At 45.8% G+C, this 22,420-nt stretch overlaps 1 protein-coding gene across 5 annotated transcripts in view; it reads left to right on the plus strand.

The window, feature by feature from the left end:
- Positions 1-21,267, plus strand: part of MTA3 (metastasis associated 1 family member 3) — a 211,745-nt gene extending 190,478 nt beyond the window's left edge. For 4 of the 5 annotated variants that reach the window (XM_040224560.1, XM_040224561.1, XM_040224563.1 and 1 more), the window contains exons 15-17: positions 1,015-1,101; positions 3,920-4,066; positions 17,736-21,267. In XM_040224560.1, coding sequence (XP_040080494.1) covers positions 1,015-1,101; positions 3,920-4,066; positions 17,736-17,761 — 260 coding nt within the window. In that variant the 3' untranslated portion in view covers positions 17,762-21,267. Of the gene's footprint in view, positions 1-1,014; positions 1,102-3,919; positions 4,067-16,882; positions 16,957-17,735 lie in introns of all 5 variants that reach the window. The other variant, XR_005718373.1, reaches the window with a different exon arrangement.
- Positions 21,268-22,420: the final 1,153 nt, after the last annotated feature.

Here is a 22,420-nt window from a genome sequence, read left to right on the forward strand (position 1 = left end):
TTGTGCAGAGAATCCCTGTGGATGTCAAAGAAAACGTCCTGTGTATAGGCCTAGAAATGTGGTCTCAATCACAGAAAATCTATAGAGACATTTTTGACAAAAGGCATAAACATGGCAGAATCATATCTGCTAAAGCTACTCTGTTAAGCTCTTATGACAATAGCTGCAAATTTAAAAAACATTTCAATACACGTTTTTTGGGTACTTCAAACTCTGTAACTTAGCTCTTGTATGAGATGCAGCCATCTTTCACATCTATTCTTCCTCCTAATGACAGCTAATTAAAACAGAGAGTGTTTGTGTTGTGTGCTTTATTTTTCTCTGAAATGACTGTGATGTGAACTTTATGAACAAATATCCATTACAGTATTTTACTATTGGATGAAATGCCTGTCTGCATACAGGAAACCTTGTCAGTCTCAGTGCTAATGACATCATAATAGGATATGAAGGACAGAAAGCTAGTGATAAAATCAAGTGGCCCATTTTTACTTGGGGGAGGCTCATCTAACGGAACGGAAAGTTAATCGAGATAGATGAAGACTTCTCCATAGGGAGTCATTCCACCAAGGTCAGGGCCGGTCACGCCTCTTGCCTTTGCCAGCCATCATTTTTGTCTTCCATGCCAGATTTATCTTACATTAGGACTGATAACACCTCATATTGTATGTAAGCTTTTCTACTATAATGTAGAAATGGCATGGCTAGACAGGAAGCATATTTCCACTATTTACAGATGTATGAACACAGAAAGAAAGCATGTGCATGTAAGATGTGTTAGCTGTTTCATAAGGGACTTTAAAGCGAGTGTTCCCCAGGTAAAACCCCATTCAGTAATATGGAACCAGAACTGGAACCAGTTTATTCTTAAACCCCAAAGAAAATTATGAAGGAAACTGGTGGATTTTTTTTTTTTTGTACTGTTTTCCACTTGCACCTTTTATTTCTGTGGTGTGTGTAGCATAGGCAGAGAAATCAGCCTCACTGGTTGTCTCCGTGTTTCTTTCTCCTCAGATGCAGACAGACATGCGGATCTATCTGGAAGTCCACTGAAAAGCAAAAGCACTAGGAAACCTTTGGCATGTATCATTGGGTACTTAGGTGGGTATTTTTTAATAGAAGAAAAGCTTGGAGAATAGTATCTGTATCTTATCACCGGCTACTCAATATTAACATACCTATATTAAATGGAAGCCTTTCAAGTAGCTGAAATTGGATAACTTCATATGAACAGTCCATTTATTTTATGTGAGAAATGTTTGATTACCAAAACACACAGAGAACATAATACAGAGTTAGAGATAGGTTTACTTTTCCTAAAAATATAATTGAATAAAAATGTAATGTGTATTTATGTATACAAATACAGATTAAGCAAGAAGAGGAAAATGAGAATCACTAAATTATTAGAGGAGGAATATTCTTTTTTTTTAATTGATATATAATTGATTTATAATGTTATATTAGTTTCAGGTGTACCACACAAATGATTTGGCATTTACACACATTATAGGATGATCACCATGATAATTCTAATTACCATCTGTCACCATCCCAAGTTATTATAAAATTAAGGATGAATTTTTTTATTTTTGGCTGCATCACATGGCTTGCAGGGTCTTTTTATACTGACCCGGGATTGAATCCAGGCCCAAGACAATGAAAGTGCTGAGTCCTCACTACTGGAATGTCAGGGAATTCTTAAGGGTGAATTTTTTTTTTAAAGATTTTTTTGATGGGGACCATTTTTAAAGTCTTTATTGAATTTGTTACAATATATTCTGTTTTATGTTTTGGTTTTTTGTCTCCAAGGCATGTGACATCTTAGCTCCCCAACCAGGGATTGAACCTGCACCCCCTGCATTGGAAGGTGAAATCTTAGCCACTGGACCACCAGGGAAATCCCAAAGATGAATATTTTTAATATTTTGATATAAATCTTCCACTATTTCAAACCCACCTTACCCCTTCCCTTAAATAGAGAAAGATTCATGTACTTTTTTTTTTAATAAAAAGAGATAAAACTGGTGTTTAAACCACCTTTAAACAATATTTATAGTTTTGATGTGCCAATTATGGTTACTTGAGAGGGGAGCATTAGTATTGCTTTCTGGTTTTTATCCTGTTATTTAACTTGAAAATCATCAAATATGGTAGTTCCATTTATATCTTGAAATATAATAATTAAGAATAATATAATATTACCAAGAAATAACTTTTTTTTGGCAGAGTTTTAAGATAAATAATTTGTGAAATAGTGGTTTCTAAAATAGTTCCTGTTATACCTAGGACCTATAATGGCATGTTTTTATGCTTCTAATATTCTTGCTTTTCCATCTTCTCAGTAAAAATTAGGTGTGTGCTCAGAGTTGCATTGAACCTTATTATTTTGTCAGAAAGATTTATACTTATGAAGTGTCCAGACTTAAGAGGTCTAGTCTTTTAAAAATCAAAGTGTAGCCTTAAACTTAGTATATTATCTGGTCTTTATCAGATCATCCTAAGAGTCAGAGTGCACAGCTTCCTCTTTGATGTTACTTTGCCACCTTATTTCCTGTTTTATTCCTTCAGGGCCTAAAGACTTGCTTTGATATCTCCCTAAAATATCACATGGTTATCACAGGTACGCCCTAACTCGTGGTGATCTAGTCCATGAAGTTTTCTAACTATGTTCCCTTGCAGGGCCTAATCCTAGAAGCCTCTCCCACCTTGCAAAGGAAAGTATCTGATCATAAGATGATCATAAGAAATAGAATATGACATTGCATATTAGCATTTCCATAGGTAATTATATGTTCTTCCTATGGGCAAACTGGTCTCTGTCTCTACCAGACAAACCCACAGCGGGGCTGTCCTTACTAACTGAACGAGTTCCCTATAGAACACATTTCTGAGTATTCACTATGTGCAAGACACTTCACTAAGTTATTTAGGGAACACTAAGATGAATATGGCCTTGGAATACAGCCTTTCCCTCAAAAATCCTCCACTAGTGAGGAAGGCATACAAGTAAAGACAGTGGAGCTCTTCCTGAATTTCAGTACATAAGCCTGATATCCTGGCCCTCGCCAAGATGGGGTGGCTTGTGCATGGTTGGCATGCTCGGTGGCAACTCAGGGTCAGTGAGCAGGTTCAGCTTTAGAGAAGAGGTTGCCTGGTTTTAGTGGTAGACGGAGGTCCTTAAATCCAGTTTCTGCAGTGTTGCAATTTATGTCCCTCTACTTGATCCAAAAAGTACTAAGTAGTGCAGGGCTACGTGACTGACAGCAACATACTTCACGTAACACATGTGCACCACACACCTTACAGTTTTGTGATATATCCCCTGTCAAAGCTTTTCTTCTGCTACTTCTTAACACTAGTGTTTGAAGTTTGGTGTCAGATTTCATCCGTATCAAACTGGTTCTGGCCGGGCGTGACTGACCCTGGTCCTGTATCTGGTTGCAGAGCCAGAGGAGGGATGCTGTTTGCTCAGAAAGCTGCCCCACGCCGGATGTGCTGCATGCCTTGGTCCTAGTGTGATGGAGCGCAGAGGTAGTTTTCTGTGAGGCTGCCTCTCCAGATAGACTTTGAATTTCTAATTCCTTCAAGAGTCAGGTGCCTTATTCCCTTAGTCAGTCTTAGGTTTAAGGGACCTTCTGAAGTGGCTTTTTTTTTTTTTTTCCTTCTTGTACTCACAACATGAAGTGCAGAGCTTCAGCTAGCAGGGGCAGAACCAGCTCCCTTTTGATAAACAAAGCCATGGTAACAGCACTTGAAGCTGATTCATTATGCAAGTCCTTGGGAAAACAGGCTGGCTCGTAAGGAACTGGCTCTCAGCTCATTAAAAAATAAGATGTGTGCCTATTAGCTGGTGGTAAGTGCACACAGATTTTTAATACCATGTTCTGAGTTGAGAAACCTTTCTTCCCCCTGTCAGAGATCCATCCTTCGAAGAAACCTAATGTAATTCGATCTACACCAAGCCTGCAAACCCCAACCACCAAGCGGATGCTAGCCACCCCGAATCACACGTCTCTGAGCATTTTGGGGAAAAGAAACTACAGTCATCACAATGGCCTGGATGGTATGTAAGCCCAGGAATTCTGGGGGCCAGGGCCTCTCTGCCCTTGACTGCTCTGGAGTGTCGGCTGCCATGTGCAGGAATGTATAACAGACAGGTTCTTCTTCCCTCTGATTGGACTGTGTGGAAAGGGGGATATAAGGGAAGGCTGCCGTGTGCCACAGTGAAGACATTTTGCCAACTGCTATTTCTCCATCTTCTCAGAAGGGACCTTTTTGCTTCCATTTCCTGTTAGGAAGCTGGTTTGGAAATGAAGTCTGTATTTAGCAGGTTGCCTCTGCTGGATAATAATGCTCTCGCTGTGATGCACACTCACTGCTCACCTCTGTTTTCTTGAGCAGAAGGGATTATTTTGCCTCATGTCTGAGACAGCAGTGCTCTCTCGGGGGTTCTTTGGTGTTCTGCGGATCATTTTGAATTTGGCATTTGTCCCTGACTTCATTCACCTTATAAATTTTCTTAATTGCTCAAGAGTACTATAAGTCATGAAAAGAATTACCTAGGTGATGTCCTAAATACAGAAATAATAATTTGTTTGAAATGAGAAAACTGAGAAATGTCACCTCTTATCCAAAGTACTTCTCCTGGGCTTGGCCATATAATGACTTTTCAGGTGGAATTGAGTTATCTTCCCATTCGGACTATAAACACAAGCATTATAAATCATCTGGGCAGTACATATTGTTCATTTCAATAGTCCTGGAGTTTGAAGCTGTCTTGATTGTTTAAATGTTGGCATTTATTTATGAATAAAACTCCAGGCTTTTCATGCCTTGTGGGACTCTAAATTCCGTCAATGGCAGTAAGTTATTTATAATGAGGCCCTAGAGCAAGGATGTGGAGGAGACCTTCTAGTAATAATTTCCCATGGTTGTTTTCCTTCTGTATGACTTTTGATGGTCATAGTGATGTCAAGATGAATAAAAAATTGAGGGTGAAGAGTTTAGTTTGCATTTATAGGGTATCAATGTGCTGCAGATATGGCTTTCAAGAATTTAGCTGCATAATAGTCTTGCAGAAATACTTCCTTGTTAATGAGAACATCAGCCATCCTGGCCTCAATATGCCTGATGTCTAGTCAGCAGAGTCCAAGGAAGGATTGTGTCAAAATGTGGAGACGGGATTCCATTCCAACTTTTCCTTGCCTGCAGCATGGGACCTTTAGATTCAACCTTAAATGGAATCAAGAATCTTTCTTTTCCATCTTACCACCTCCCTGGACAGTCTAGGTATGTAGTCCTACTGCAGAAAGTAAGTTCTTGTTTATTTTATAGTTATATATTCTGTATGGTAAAAAGAGTCTTGCTGTGACTGATGTTGGAACAGTGGCTTTTTAGTGTCTTTCTCCACTCACCCCCCGTGGTGATGGTCATTCTGGGCCCTAGTCCTACCCCTGCGTTGTAGCTCCTTTTGGTCTTCCCTTGTATCACAGGACCTTGTCTCTTTGGAATTTCTAGAAAGTGCCACCATGTAGTGTTCTCCTGTTTAGGGTCATTCGTCCCGTTTCCTTCTGAATGGATACTGTTGTGAGGGCATTGATTCTCTGCTCTGAACAGGAGGCACAGACAAGAGCGCCCAGTGAATCCCCGGGGTTATGTTGCTCGAGACCTTCAACCTTGTTAAGGAAAAGACACTTGTCTCAGTTTCAGAGGAAACGTAGCTGTTGCACTTTTCTCAAGACCCATTTGTCTCTGCTTCCCTGTCGTGGTACAGAGAGGAAGGCTGATTACCTGTGCCTTACCTGCACTATCTCATCTGATTCAGTTGACAGAAGGTTCCAGGTCAGGGGCCTTGACTGTTTTGCATACCATGGTATCTCTGCTGCCTGGCATAGTGCCTGGAACTTAGCAGGTGATCAATTAATGTTAGTTGAATAAATGAAAGTGATTGAGAAAAATTAGACCTGGAGAGGTGAATTAAATTTTCCAAAGTTACCGAAGTTGCATAAATGGGCTGGGGTTCCTATTTAGGTGTGACTGATTTCAGAGTCTGCTGTTTTACCCACTGTTATAAATGAAGTTGTGGCTCTCAAATGTGCTGTATTAGCAAAGTAGAGATGACATAAGTTATTTTAGCAGCTCATTTAATATGAGAAGTCAGTATGATAGATGTTGAAGGACAGAATGGGTTAACAGGGAACACTGTTGTACAGTGGGGTAGGGAGAGGAAACAGCCACCATCACTAGAGCTGGGGGAACAAAGTGGAGAAGTTGGGGTCATCACAGCTAGAAGCCCAAGGGGCTGGGACCCAGACCCTTGAGGAAAGAGCACTGCTCTGCCGGTGCTGGCATCTCTCAGCAAGCGCGATGAGGCCGCTTCTGGGAGTATGAGGTGAAACTGGGAACTGAAACGCACTGCTGCCGACAGGAACAAGAAGCACGTCTCCTGCCCAGCCTTGCAGGTGCCCTCTAGCCCACCCCCACCCTGCCCCCACTGGTGTAACAGGGATCTGAATGTCACAGGAGAAAAGCATTTGCAGAGTCCCAGCTCCACCCCGCGTCACAAAGCCGAGTTTAAGTAGGTGGATGTGTAACTGAGAGGCAAGAGGGTAACAGAAATACATACTTTAGAAAATGTCCCCATTTTTGTATTCCCAGTGGACGTTTTCCTTGGGATAATGGGTCTATTTCTTACTTCCTTAGGATATGAGACACTGACTAACCTGAGTTTCCAAGGTGAACTCAAAGTACTAGAAAAAAATCTTAGGCTAATAGTGAATTTTCATGGGAGAGTTAATCCCATTATACACTGGAATTGATAGGCACAAATTCATGGAAGAGTCTTACCCTGTGTGATTCAGTAATAAAATCAATTAGCACTGCTATGTAATTATCAGCATGTCAGACAGATGCGCACACCAGACAGGATGCTCGTGGACAGAACTAGTCCAACTAGGAGCAAAACCTGATCGTACTGAAATACCCAGCCAGGCCTCTCAGTTTTGGAGCTTCCTGTCTGCTTCTTCCTTCTGCTTCTTGCTCCCTTTGCTCAGCCTCCACCTTCAGTTGGAGGTTCTTCATGGTGGGAAGAGTCTCTGAATTCCTGCTGGTAGGCAGTTTTTTCAGTTCAGTCGCTCAGTCATGTCCAACTTTTCTGCGACCCCATGGACTACAGCACCCCAGGCTTCCCTGTCCATTACCAACTCCCAGAGATGGCTCAAACTCATGGCAGTTTTTTACCTGACATTAAAAAAAAAAAAAAAATGAGTGGGCAGCTTCTTCTTATCTTCTGAAAGTCACTGTCTTTCACCTGGCCGTGGCCCCTTAAAGGCCCTGGTATGACTAGGGCCTGGGAGTCAGCATTCTGTATCTTCTTAACCCATGGTACCCAGCCACCCACAGATCTCTGTGACTGTCCTAATGGAACTTAGATTCTAAGGGTAAAAACAAACCTGCACACATAAAAAGCCTCATATTTTGGAGTCAGTACAGACCTACCCAGATCCATATCAATGTCCCTTTATTTTAGTCTTTGTCGTCAGGCTGTAGTTCCAGTGGTGGCCACGTGCCATCAGAGTGCTTTCCAAATCCTGCCCGCTTTTCTGACTTAGAGATGACAGTCTTATTGCCAGCAAGCCAAACGCCTACCACATTCAGCTGACTTGGGGAACTCCAGTGGCTGTGAGAACAGAAGGCCCTAAGACCAGTGGGGATAGAAGAGGCATTACTTTCCATGTCTGGGAGCCCCAAAGGGAGGGCAGCAGGGGAAATGGGATTTGTCTCGGCCGTGGAAAAAAGAACATCTGACTGTTTGGAGTGAGATGGGATGAATTGCTAACTTCTCTGATAGTTTCCTGTGTGGCTTTGGGTAAATCATTTGGTTTCCATAACCATTTTTTTCTTCTCTTCTGTAAAATACAGATTTCATTTGCCTTAACCGAGTTGTTATAATGATTAAAAAATTTCACCTGCTTTATACCACTTGGTCTTCGAAACACTTTATGAGGTAGATGTTATAACCCTCATTTTAATAATGAAAAACCCCAAGTTGAAAGAGGTGAAGGGATTTGCCCAAAGTCACCCTGCTAGCAATTAGCAGAGATGAGATTTTAAACCCCAAATCTAAGGTTGTTTCCACTGGGTGAATAAGGATCCCTGATCTGTGTGTTGAGTACAGCATGTACCTGGGAGACGTTTCTGTTTTTATGTGTGTGTATCAAAGCTGGGTTTGTATTTGTAAACACAGAGACGAACATAGAGGGCATTTTTCTTTGCTCACACTGTGAACTATAAGCAAAGTTGTCAGCTCTGTCTCTTGCTTCTGCACAACTCCTCTGCCTGTATGCTGCTCCCTCCTTTTTCTGGAACTTAGGGGACAGGAGCTATGTTAGTGTCAGAGAGAGGGGAGAAAAAAGAAATAGAGAAAACCCACAATCACCTAAAGGTGAGATGTGTTTCAATTATATTTCCAGGATTGACTCTGACACATAGTGAGTGTTCATTAAGTGTTACCCTGGAGTAGGAAATAGTAACCCACTCCAGCATCTTGCCTGGGAAGTCTCCTGGACAGGGGAGCCTGGTGGGTTACAGACCATGGGGTGGCAAGAGAGTTGGGCACAACTGAGCACACACACATAACATGAAGATTTCATTTCCTCCTTTAAAGAAGAGCTGTTATTGTTTTATTTTGAAAACTGTTAAGTTACCAATCAAAGTTTTTATAGTCATATGTGAATTGTATATGAATAATGTCAATGCTTTCCTTATAACTACGTTCATTTCTTACCTAAAGGTATGGTTCTCAAAACGATGACTCTTGGATTTGCTTAAAGGTAAATGGATATGTTCCAGTGTATATTTGCACATAGACAGGGCCAGTATTTATAAAGAAAAACTGCCCTTAAGTTATTTAGAAAAGTATTAAAGATAAAATTAAGTTTATAAAGAGGGCTCATTTAGCTTCCTGTAGGTTCCTGTGATTAGAGATCCTACAGCAAAGGGGATAGAACAGCATCATCCTGAGACAGCGAAATCTTTCTCAGAGTGAAGGCTGAGTCAGAAAGGACTCCAGAAGGACTGTACAGGTATTTCAAGAGATGCCCGCCTAGGGTCAGATGTTTGTGTTTTGGTATATCAGCAGATCTTCCATTGCACTGCACAGGCACGTGGGGACTTCCTGCTGTGTCTCCATCTTTATCACATGGGGAGCTTTGAGAACAGCTTCTGCTGTATAGTCATGCAGAGCAAGGGAGCGTCAGCTGGAGGTGCTCTTAACCTTCTTCTGAGATGGCATGGCTTTTGTCCCAGGGGTACTACGGAAACAGGACTCAGTGTGTCAGTAAAACCAAAGCAGCAGGCTCAGAAGAGAGGTGAGTTTTCAGTGGGACAGAGTCAGGGCATGTGAGCCAACGAAATTGATGAATTGTACAATAAACTTCTTTTTAATCTGCTCTCTTCTGGCTTATTTCCCTTGAGGTTTGTGAGTATACCGCAGATTGTTATCTTTCTTATTTGTTTGCTGCGTTGAGTAATATCATTTCTCAATGTATTTGTGCAATGAAGGGGGTATCTGATGAGGATGCCTCTAAGTATAATACTATGATCTGGTATGTGAAGACTGTCCTTTTGATGACTTATTTCTGAAATCAGTGATTCAAGAGTTCCAACTGTTTGCTTCCCACCCTGGGAAATGGGTGGAGGTGAGGCCATTGTACCAGTGAGAGAGCTCTGGAAATGCATCTGCTGTCTTCACAAATCCCAATAAAAATAGACTGCCGGGAGCAGCTGATGGCACTCCTAGGCATGCTTAGGCCCGGGCTGCCTTCTGTCAAATATTTTTATGTCATTTCAAAAGACTGTGATTTTTTTCTAATCTTCTGAAATATTTTTTTTATGGGATAACGTTGAGTGCTCCTGGACTCACCTCTGGTCTTGTTCTCAAGCTATAATGTTAAAACCTGATTAAATATATTAAAGGACCTTCGAGTTTCTTTTTTTCTTCGTTTTTATAATGGATTATTATGGTCTCAGTTTATTGAACGTGAAGCAGTTATAGAAGATTATCTAATGTATCTGGAGAGTTTCAGGACGGTTAAAGCATTATGTGAGGGTAGCGGATGTTCTCTCACATCGGAGTAGGGGTTCTGAAGGAAGACCGGCCCAAGTACCTTAAGTGTGAGTAATCAGTACCTTGGTGTTTTGGCGTATTCTGGAAGGATGGCAAACTGGCCACCTCAGGGTCCATTGCTGGGTTTACTAGTAAATATCACAATTTCTCCCAGAGAATACTCTTCTATCCTGCCCCTGAGGAAAATGCTAGTGCGTGAGCCTATAAGTGGTCTAGGTTTAAGACCCTTTCAGCAATATGGGGGGCTTCCCTTGTAGCTCAGTCGGTAAAGAATCTGCCTGCAATGCAGGAGACCCTGGTTTGATTCCTGGGTTGGTAAGATCCCCTGGAGAAGGAAATGGCAACCCACTGCAGTATTCTTGCCTGGAGAATCTCATGGACCGAGGAGCTTAGCAGGCTACAGCCCACGGGGTCACAAGAGTCAGACACGACTTAGCAACTAAACCACCACCAGCAATATGGAGATTTTAGGAGAGACCCAAGTCCTTGGTAGTTACTCAGAGGTCAACGGCTGTGAGAACCAGCTCTGGCTCCCTCAGTAAGTGTCTACCTTCAGGGGTCATGCAAGGAAACCTTTGTAACCAGCCTGTCCCTGTGAGCTCCCATCCTCAGTGACGTATAGGGGGACCCTCTGAGAAAGGAAGTAAACCTCTGACTGAAAAACTGAGTCCCTATTTTGAGGGGTAATGGTAGATGCTTGGGGAAGGAGAGGGAGGAAGTCAGCAGAGGGAGGGAGCTTCCTGAGAAGCGAATCTGCCTCAGCAGAGAGTGGACTCATTCACCCGAGGAGCAGTCCACGGCTCCCTGATGCTGGTTTTGTGAAAGCCAGTGGGACGTCAGCATTAGATCTTGATGCCCCAGGAAAGTGAAGCCCAACTCCAGGAGCCAGCTGATTTAGGCATCCCCCTGCCCAGTCTCTTCAGATCCTGGTGAAGAAGTGAGGAGAGGTCTTCTGAATCTGCAGAGCCCCCAGGGCAATGACTCCAGAAGATTACTCACAGCCTCCTTGATTGGGAGACTCCCACTGGGTTCTTGTTACGGTTCCAGCCTTGCTCATTATTTGTGTTCAGTGTTTCTTGTTTTCCCTTCCAGATGACTGAGCACTCTCTGAGCTCAGAAAACATCTTGAGTTATAATGTATAGCATTTTCCTCCCTCAACCAAATATTTATTTTTATCTGCAACTGTTTACATATACATGAATATGAAAAGTCATTAATGTAAAACTGAGGAATAAGCTTGGAGGCAGCTTTGTTAGATGAGCTCCCTAAGAAGATGTGTGCAAAGACCCTTCCCATGATGGTCTGGTTGCAGCTTCACTGAGTGCCTCCAAGAGCTCTTTGGGGGCAGTTGTTGAGCAAGGCCATGAGTGAGTCCTGGGGAAACAGGGTGGTTACATTTAAGGTATCTGGGACCAGACAGCAGGAAAAAGGATCAAGATCCTGTATACTGGACCTCCTACATTGCTTTCTGATTTTCTTCTCATTTTCCTCCAGTTTTCTTCCCCTGTCTTTTTACTCTACTTTCTGCAGAATACTACTTTACCCTACTTTATATTCCAACCAGGCTTGTCTAAGTTCTCCCTAAAAGTTGCCAATTTTTACTTCATGTAATTTTGAAATTGTTATTGGATATATATGTCGTTGGACTTTTTTATGTCTTTTTGACCTTTTTATCACTAGGAAATGATCCTTTTTACTTCTGTTAATATTCCTCTATTTTGTCTGATATTAAAATGAATGTACCAGTTTTCCTTTTCCCTTGTTTTTAGTTTTTTAAATGAATTAAAAAACTAAAACTAGAAAATGTTTCTAGTTTTAGTAAACTCAGAATATAATGATTCTTAACGCATCTCTAAAGTCAGCACAGGTTGTTCTAGCACATATTTTAAATACCTTATAAAGCTATTTTCCATTATCATTTAATTTAAAAACAGCTTTACTGAGGCATGATTGACATTCAGTAAATTATACATATTTAAAATATTCAACTTGATAAGTTTAACATACACACACACATACCAGGAGCCATCACCATAATCAAGATAATAAACTTGCCTGTCACCCTCAAAACTTTTCTTGCTCCTTTATAATTGGCCCTCTTGTCCTCCCTATCACCCCCACATCATCCCAGGCAGCTGCTAATCTGCTTTTTGGCACCATAGATTAGGTTACATTTTCTAGAATTTTATTAAATGGAGTCATGCAGTATTTACTCTTTATTTGTCAGTTTGAATAGTGTTGGGAGATCTACAAGTTCACTGATTATTTTTTCAGCAGTATTGAATCTTCTATTAATCCATCCAATGAATTATTCATTTCATATTTTGTATTTTTCCGTTTTAGAATTCCCATTTAGGTCTTTGATATTTCTCCTAAAATATACCATATTGTCCCCCACACATCCATCTTTTCCAATGTATTTTTAAAACATAGTAAATATTTTAAGTCCATATCTGCTAATTCTAACAACTGAATCATCCATTAATCATCTTCTACTCACTGTTTTTTTCTTTTGATTATGGGTTGCATTTTCCTGTTTCCCAGGTCTAACAGTTAATGAGTACTGGTCAGTGTGGATGATAAGTTGTAGAGACTCAGGATTCTGTTATTTTCCTCAATGGAGTTTTTTGGTTTTGTTTTTCGGTAGAGTATTAATATATCTTCTAGCAAGCAATTAAATTTGATGATCACCTCTTAAGTCTCCTGCATTGGTAGGAGGGCTCTTTACTGCTAGCACCACCTGGCTTTATTAGGGCTTGTCTATTTCAGTTATGCTCCTAGTTCCATGAGATTTCAGTGGAAAGACCAAGTTGTTTGCCCTGTCCTTCTAACTTGGTAGAATTTGAATTCTGAACTCTGTCTTCCCAGCACTGGACAGCTGCTAAGGTTGTTCCTTAGCCTTTTTTTAACCTTTCCAGTGGGCTCCTTGGAGTCTCATTTTGTGTGTGAGCAATTCTGAAATCGGCCAATGATTTGAGAGGAGTGTGTATGTTGATCTGGGGACTCCCCCTTACCTGTGTCCTTTCTTTTAGGATCTCTTCCCTCAATTTCCAGCTGTATTGGCAGCCTTGAACTCTGATCTGTTCCTGATTCCTTAGCTCAGTCAGACTGCAGCTTTCTGCTGGAACTATATCCCTCTTGTACGGCATGGAACTGCTCACAGGGGTACTGTTAACAGTGAATCTCACCTAGTCTCGCCTTTTTTCAAGTCATCTCTCTTCCAGTTTATGCTTGATTTTGGTTGCTCTCCACTATCTTCAAACACTTGCTTTTATATTTTATATAGAATTTATCACTGTTTTTGGCTGGAGGGTTAACCCAGTATAAATTAGCCCACCATTATAGGAAGCAGAAGAATTGAGCTTTTGAACGGTGGTGCTGGAGATGACTCTTGAGAGTCTCTTAGACAGCAAGGAGATCAAACCAGTCAATCCTAAAGAAAATCAACCTTGAATATTCATTGGAAGGACTGATGCTGAAGCTCCACTACTTTGGCCAACTCTACTACTTTGGCTCACACTACTTGGATGTGAAGAACTGACTCATTGGAAAAGACCCTGATGCTGGGAAAGATTGAGGGCAGGAAGAGAAGGGGACAACGGGATGAGATGGTTGGATTGCATCACTGATTCGATGGACATGAATTAGAGCAAGCTCTGGGAGATGGTAAAGGACAGGGAAGCCTGGCATGCTGTAGTCCAAGGGGTCGCAAAATGTTGGACACAATTGAATGACTGGATAACGACAATAGGAAGCAGAACTCTTCAGTCCTTCTCCAGGCTCCCTGCCAACTCTGTTGGTTCTCTCAATTTATTTTGAAATACTATACTGTTTGTGTCTTGTGGACACTGTATCTTTCCTTACCTGTCTGAGGATATTAATGATAGTGGTTTCTGTTTCTTGAGTTTTCTTCTCCATGAATAATCCATTTCTTCCAATTTGCATTTTTCTCTGTTTTGGTCTCTAACGTTTGTGTTAGAGGTATCTTCCTGATGACCTTTGGTTGTGTAATAGTGTTTAAGAGTAGGAAACTAAAATCAGATGAAAGCTCTGTGCTTCAGCCTGTAGCGCACCTCGCAGAAAGGATATCAGACCAGGCTGCTTGTTGAGTGGCCCGAGGGTCAGTATCCTCAGGTCCTTTCTGTGGGCTGGGCAGATTTCCCAGAGAAGATGCTTTCCATCTATCTTAGTCCATTCAGGCTCCTGTGACAAAATAGTACAGATGGGTACTGTAAACCCATCTGTAAAGAAATTTGTTACAGTTCTAAAGGCAGGGAAGCCCATGACCAGGGTGCCAGCATAATTGGCTTTTGATGAAGGGCCTGTTCTGGGTTGCAGACTGCTGTCTTCTTGCTGTGTCATCACATGATGAAAGGAACTAGGGAGCATGTGGGGTCTCTTTTATAAGAACATTAATCCCACTAACGGGCTTCCTAGGAGCTGCTAGTGGCAAAGAATTCATCTGCCAATGCAGGAGACACAGACAGGGGTTTTACCCCTGGGTCGGGAAGATCCCCTTGAGTAGGAAATGGCACCCTATTACAGCATTCTTTTTTTTTTTTAAGTCTTTATTGAATTTGTTACAATATTGCTTCTGTTTGTTTTTTTGGCTACAAGGCCTGTGGATCTTGTCTCCCTAACCAGGGATGGAACCTGTACCCCCTGCATTGGAAGGCAAATTCTTAACCACTGGACCACCAGGGAAGTCCGCCTATTACAGTATTCTTGCCTGGAAAGTTCCATGAACAGAGGAGCCTGGCCGGCTACAGTCCATGGGGTTGCAAAGAGTCGGACATGACTGAGCACAGGACAGCAGTCCCGTTCATAAGGGTTATGCCCTCATGACCTAAGCACTTCCCAAAGGTTCTGAATTCTAATACCGTCATATTGGGCATTAGGACTTCAACATATAAATTTTGTGGGGACACAAACATTCAGACCACAGCATAGTCTCTTTTTCAGAGGATAAAGTTTTGGCTACCTGCTTTCTGGGAGCTCAAGGGGAAGAAGGCTGGAGGTCTTACCATTCAGTGGATATACGCTCACACAATCCCTCAGTTTGGGGACTGGCAGCCCTGCTTGGCATTGGGCTCCCTAGGCCTGCAACCCCTATTTGGTCCTCTTTAGAGAACAACTAACCAGACCTGTGGGAGGTGGGCAGCTGCTGAGGGGTGTGGAGTCAGGAGCGCTTCTAGGAGTCCAGCAACCTCAGCCTTCAACTGATCTCTGCTGCAGTCTGCCCTCCCCCGCCCCCCTCGAGGTGTCTGGTATCCATTCCTGAGCTATTTTGTGCACACTGGACTCGCAGCTTTTCACACTACCAGCTTCAGGTTTGGCTTTCTTGAATGCCGTGGGCTGTTATCACTTGTTTATCTGTTTTCCAGACTCCAGAATCCTGATGGTGGTTTCTCCTCTGGGTTTCAGAAAGGGAAGAAATTAACTCAGATACTGGTAGCTGGAAACCTTAAAAAAAAATAAAACAAAAAAGATTGTTTCTATTGCAGCAGTTGGTTAGAGTAAAGAACCTCCAAGTCCAGGGACTTGAAGTACTTGTGTGTGTGTGTGTTAATTGCTCAGCTGTGTCTAACTCTTTGCGACTCTATGGACTGCAGTCCACTAGGTCCCTCTGTCCATGGAATTTACCAGGCAAGAATACTGGAGTGGTTGCCATTCCCTTCTCCAGCAGATCTTCCCAACCCAGGGACTGAACCCGGGTCTCCTGCTTTGCATGTGAGTCACCAGGGAAGCCCTTTAAGTACTTATTAATAGTCAAAGCAAAAGGGAAATTCTTGTAAAAATAATAAGTGCTTATAAATCGGACTTAGTATAGACAAAAGTAGCAAATGTAGATTGATGCATATATATGATAATTTATTTATAAGTGTAAACCGAAATGATCTGGGCTACATCATCTAGGAAGGAGACCTGAGAATGGGCGAGATCTCTTTCTGGGCCCCTATGTATCTGGAACCCTTCACGTGGCTCTGGTTCCCTGCTTCGAGGAAATGCAGTAGGGCTGAGGAAGCTTTGAGCAGGGAGACATGTTGGTGTTACAAGCACAGGTGGTAAGCACTGGGATGCTTCAGCCCAGAATGCAAGGGGTGACATATCTCAGCTTAAAACCTTGGCCAATGTGGAGAAAGCAGGTGTGAACCTGGATGCCAGATCCTGAGCTGGTGGGAGGAGAGGGTTGCTCTCAAACCTGGAGCAGGTAAGTTTAGCTCAAATAGAAGAAAGCACAACTTACCATGGTAGGCCAGAAACTTTGGGAACTATTTACAAGTGACTCTTCTGGCAGGTGGCTTAATTCCATAGGCGGGTGGATAAATGAATGGCAGAGTTGCCCGCCCCCCCACCTCTCCCCACACACACACACACAAAAGGAGAGAGGCTTCTGAGAAATATTGGTGATACTGACACACACAAAACCCATAATTTAGACACTGAAGAGAGCAGTGTGCTCTCACTGGGATAGATGGAGAATGGGGCAGCTTAGAGTAGCAGGAAAAACTCTACCTAAATTAAGAAGATCTGAGTTCAAATCCTGACTCCTCAACTTACTCGCTATGCGGCCTTGAGCAAGCTCCTAACCTTGCTTACCCTCACAAGGTTCTGGTGAAAGCTTGTTCCATAATCTATGGAACAAAGCAGCTTAGCCCAGTCCTGAACTGAACTGGCTCGGTTTTAATTGGACACATACTTGCTGAGCCCTCTCCAATACCAGGCTATGTGCATATATCTCCCCATTCTAGAAAGGCTCATGAAGTGAAGGTGCAGCTCTGCTCTATCCTGCAGCCCTTCCTCAGGATGGAGGGAAGCTGTGAAGGTGAGCGCCCCTGTCCCCTAACCCCATGTCCTCTCCCGGTTGCAGAGCGTGTGACCGGAGAGAGTATCCAGGCCCTGCCTTGGCCCGAGTCCCTGATCCTGTCTCAGCAGACACCCCCCAGTTCCCTCCTAGCCACTTAGCTAGTAAACAAGCAAAAGTTTTCACAAGCTACTGGGTGACACCAGATGGTGCCAATCTAGTTGGCCGGCACTTCTGCCTCTCATTCCCGTTTCTCTTGAGAGTCTCTAGATGCGCAGCTCTGGAACAGGAGAGCTGAAGGTTTGAGTAGGAAGTGGAGGCATTGGGAAGGAGGGGCATTGAGACACAGTGGATGTTTGGGGTCACTCCCCTCCTGTGGAAAAATATGTCCCTAGCTTCCGAGTGCCTGCATCGTATGATTAATTATGGTTACCTGAGATCAGGGCATGCCTTCTGTAGGCCTGTTGCGTTCCCCATTCCCTAGCGTCCGGTCAGAGAGGTTCCACCATGTTGCTCCGGTATGCATGTCAGCACTTGCCTGCCTGGCTGCTGACCACTGCACCTGCCCTTCCCAACTCCAGCTTTCAAGATACCTCAGTGTCACTACAGATTTTCGTGGCCTCAGTTAAACTTTCCTTTGGTCCACCCCTCAATGACATTGTGAGCGTTATTTGAATCAGTGCCCAGCCTCCTTTCCTTGAAGGCTGTGATGATGGTGGTGGGAGGTCTGATCCATCCTTCCTCTCCCTTCACCTCTGCCGTCAGCACCTAACTTCGACCCTGTTTCTTTCCTTTTCCAGAACTCACATGCTGCGTGTCAGACTGAGCTATCGCTGTTTAATCCTATAATCCAAGACTTGCTACACTGTCCTGCTGATGTCCATAGCCATGCCTGGGAAGGAGGCAGCCCCATTCCCAGTGTATCCCGGGGGAGACCTCCACGTGCACCCCATGGAGCCTTGACCAGGCCGGGGAAGAGACTGCAGGAGCACCCGTCCCCGAAGCTGCATCTCCTCTTGTGAATCAGTGTCCCCTTGCTTTCCTCTAGAGACCTCGCTGCCCCAGAACGGGACCTGCCTGGGGAATTGAGGGGCTGGGGGAGCTACTCCGAGACCTCCTTCTCCGGCACTCTGAACCCCGGGCACCGCGGCTCCGGGGCAGTGGGGCTGCTGCAGGCTCAGAGCCGCTGCCGCCCTGCATGTGCCAGCTTCTCTCCGTCGCCGGCTGTTTCAGTGTGGACTCGAGGGATACGGCATGTTTCTAAATGGATTTTTCTTAAGAAATGTGCCAATGTTGATGTAGTTCAGGATGTTCCCCCCCATCCCAGCTGTCACTGTCCCTCGGCTTTTTCTCGGTAGGCTTCACTCCCCGTTTTTTTAGTGGGGAAATTTTGTCCTCCACTTCCTGCATCCTGTATTTGTCCCCCTACCTTCATCCCTCCCAGGTACAGAATTACCTGCGGTTCTGACAAAAGATAAGCAAATCGTCTTTGGGAAGCCTGTGGACTCTTTATATCATCCGTGCTTCATTGTTGGAAAGAGGCTGGCATTCTCTTGGTTCTGCTTAGTCCCAGGCAGTCCAGCGAGAGCAGATGCTGAGCGTGTGTATCATGGTGACCAGCTCTCATGTCCTGCCCTGTTCTTTCACAGCCAAACCAGCTGCTGCAGCCAGGTTGGTCCTTCTAGGACTCTCATTCATCCAGGTTAATTTTAAGCAGGTGGAGTCTGTGTGGCCTGTAAGGGTGAAGTGAGAGAGCTGTGTTTGCAGGTAAGTCTGTGTGGAAGCCCTGCCTCCGCCACCCTGGCAACCCAGCCGTTTCTGTGAGCACCTGTGCCTAGACCCCAGGAGACCTGTCTGTGACCCTGTTTCTGCTGTCTGCCCTGGTACATGCCCTGCTGGCGTCACAGGTGGGCCACTCTGCCACTGTGTACACAGCTGCGGGGACAGGGAAACCTTAATGCCCCGTTTGCTCCCCAAGCAGATGTGAATCTGCTGCTTCCCTGCCTTTGTTTGCAGGGACAGGCTGCAGGGCACAGGGTCACAGCAGCGTGAAAGACAGTGGGAGTGTGGCCTCCCTGTGGTCCCTGGAGCGTGCGGCCGGGAGACAGCTGGGTGGCTGACAGCAGGTGCCTCAAACGGCCAGCTGCTTGCAAGACAGAGTGGCTCTGAGTGAGCTGAGTGCCCCACCCGCCACACACACCCAGGCAGAGTGAGGTTTCCCTACAGTGACCATGATGCTCCAGATGTCTGGTCGTCGCAGGCTGGGCTCAGCTCAGCAGAGGACGTGATGCGTGATCACTGAGGGTGACGCTCAAAGCACAAGCTGCCTTTTCCTTTTCCAGCCTCGCAGGCACTGTGGCTTCTTTCCCCAGGAGGGGTTGGTTCTCGTCTTAGTGTTTGAGGGATGATCCCCGGGACATTCTCACCACTGCCAACTCTTGGAGCTGTTCCAGGTTTTGGCTTGGGGCCCCATGAGTGGGTCTTAGTGAGCCGGGTGGCGGGGCAGACATTGCCCTCAGGGTCCCACAGAGAAGCTCCTTCTATTAAAGCCCCAGGGAGAGAGAAGGCAGCCGGCTCTTGCCTCACCAGCCATGCGCCATGTCTTCTAAAGAAAGAGACGCAACCAAGCTGTATCCCCATGCCCTGCCCTGGATTTGCTGTGCGATAGATACAGATCGTGGAATGATTCCTTCACCTTCTCCCTGTCCTCTCCTGATCCACATGGAACCATGACTTGTGGTTAAAGGAGCCATTAGCTGCCTGTGACTTTTCTGCCAGCTTGTTGGGGAGAGGCCCTCCTTCCCCAGGCAAGGAGCTTTGGAGACGGGCCAGGCCAGGGCTGCAGGAAGAACAGGGAGTCCCAGGCCGGCTCCAGTTCATGCTTTGCTGTGGGACAGGTGCACTCCGACAGCTCTCCCTTCACTGTGTGGTGAAAACTCCCGGTTCTGCAGCCCCGCCCCCCCGTAGGAAGGTTGCTGGCTAAGACCTCAGGCTCCCACTTCATCTCGGGAAAGTCCCCCAGCACTGAACCTTCAGGGACTGGAGGGTGGATGCCAAGGAGCCTCTAGCATCCCTCTTTGCCAAATGAGCAGTTGGTGCTGAGAGGCCTTCCCGGCCGCCCCCCTTTCTTGGGGCCACGGTGTCACTGTTGTGGGTCAGTGGCATGGCAGCACTGTGAGCAGCGAGCTTGTGGGGTGACATGCAACGCCCGTCCGCACGTTTCCCAGCAGACGTGCCCAGGGCTGCTGTGCACTCTCGGATAAGGACACTGAAGCCCGAGAGTCGTCCTCCTCCTCCCCCGTCATCGCCCGCCCACCCCGAGGTGGTGCAGGAGAGGACACAACTGCTTTCAGCTTGCCTTTCATGATTCTGCCTTGTCCACAGCCTGGTTTCTATCAGTCAGCATCCAACCAAGAAAACCAGAAAAGTCTATATATTTAAAACAGAGGGGTTTTAATCCAGGAAACTGTTTAACTGAGAAATAAGAAGACCTGAGATGCCACTGAGGGGTAACTGGAAACAGGGAACCACAGAGCTGGTGGGACCAGATCCTGGGGGTCAGGACACTGGGTGGAGCCTGGGTCTGCAGAAGGCCTATGTGGTGGGAGCTGAAGCCATGAGGAGACCTGGGCCCTGCCAGAAACATACCCCCCCAAACCACACCCCAGGCAAAGCGGGAGCACAAATAGCCTGGCTTCTCCCTTCCCCATGCCTTCCAGATTTCTGCGTTAGCTAAATGCAGCTGGAAGCCAGCTGACCTGGGAGCTGGGGACAGGCCAACTGCAGTCAGGCCCCCTGCAGTCAGTCCCCAGAGCGGAGCAGGGGAAGGCGAGTGGTGGGTCAGAGGCCAAGCAGTCCCGGGACACGCGTGGCCCTGGCCCGCTCTCTGCCACGTCCAGGCCCACTGTGGATTCCCTGTGCTGTCCTAAGACCCCCGTGAGTGGAGGTGGAGGTAGCTGCCCTGGTGGGTTTCTGTAGGTTCTCTGTCACTCTGCTTGGGAGGAAAGTGCTTTGGGGAGGTGGGGGAGGGGTTCTATTTGTAACAGTTGTCCCAGTTCTCCTTTGGGGGAATTTACTCATTTAGCAGCCCCACCTCGCCTTTCCCCTCAGGGAGGCTGTGTTCCAGTTTCCTGTCCACCCTGGCCCATCCCTCTTCCCCCAGTCTCTGGTTTCCCTGCTGGAGAACACCCACCCAGACCACGCATCAGTGGTCATGAGTGTTTCCCCGGGATAATCCATTGAGTGTGTGCTATTACAGAGTGGTCTGTCTGTAAGTATATGTCATCCACTGATCAATTTGTATCCTGTTTCCAATAAACTTCTGGAAATTCTGCCTGGTTTTATGCTGCCCTTTGCTGGGACAGTGGCTCAGCTGTAAGGCTGGGCCCAGGGGCAGGCCCCCCACCCCAGCCCCCAGCCCTAGGTGCTTCCTCCCCGTATGGCTCTGGGGCCAGGCCCATTAGTCTGACATCCCCGCCCCAGCTGCATGGAGGTAGGTGCTCAGAGGCCTTTCCCCAAGGTTGGCACTTTCTTTTCAAGCCACAGCCTCAGGACATGGCGGTTTCATGAGGCCGAGCTGCACCAGGGGTGGCTTTGACCTTGTGTCCCCTAGGCCTGGAGGTAGGAGAAGCCGCAGGCAGACCTCTCTCCATCAGTCCCTTTCGCACTGCTGTGCTGGACCCAGGTGGTGGGGACGGGTGCGGGGCCGCTCCCACGGTGAGCTGAGGGAGTGTGCTGCACTCCCTCCAGGGGGTTGGCAGGAAGGCTCCTGCGCCATGAGGTGGGTACAGGAGCTGCAGGTGACACAGATTGAAGCCCAGCACCCTCTTCTACATCCCACCCTCCTCAGCTCTGAGAGCTGGAAACCAACATGTCTGAGTTGCCCTAAAAGGCATCGGGAGCCTGATCTGAATGCCCAGCATCCTGCAGTGTTTCCCAGGCCCCCGAGTGTGAAACCAGCTTGGTAGGAATTACTCTCTGTTGAGTATTTTACTGGTTTGACTACGGTGTAGACTCTGCCTCAGTGGCTGTACTGGGGCCATCGTTGTAGGCTCCCTGGGTGCCTCCAGCCTGTGTTTGTGAAGCGTGCCTGTTTGCAACCCTTGTTTGCTGAGATTTGAGAGGTAAAAAAAAAAAAAGACATTGAATTCCTTCAAGAGTTTCATTAGAGAAGCAAGACATCCATGCGCCAGGTTACAGGACCCTGGAAAAGGTTGTAGAAGAGGCAGGGCCCTGCCGGTCCTTGCAGAAGTCCCGAGAGAAGCGGGCTCAGCGAGGCCTGATGCCACAGGGCAGGCTCTGTGGAAGCAGAGGGGCCCTCAGAGTGCAAGCCAGCAGCCCCGTCGCTGTGAAATCCCTAACGCCCTGGTGCTTGGTGTCTTTTTATTAAGGTTTAATCCTGACTCGAGTGTCTTCCTCTTTCTGGAAGCTCACCAATAGAGTGTCATGTGCCCTGTCTTTCAAGGGCTAAGAGCCTTAAGATCCA

Source organism: Oryx dammah, unplaced genomic scaffold, assembly GCF_014754425.2.
Source record: "Oryx dammah isolate SB20612 unplaced genomic scaffold, SCBI_Odam_1.1 HiC_scaffold_25, whole genome shotgun sequence".
In the NCBI taxonomy this organism is placed as follows: domain Eukaryota; kingdom Metazoa; phylum Chordata; class Mammalia; order Artiodactyla; family Bovidae; genus Oryx; species Oryx dammah.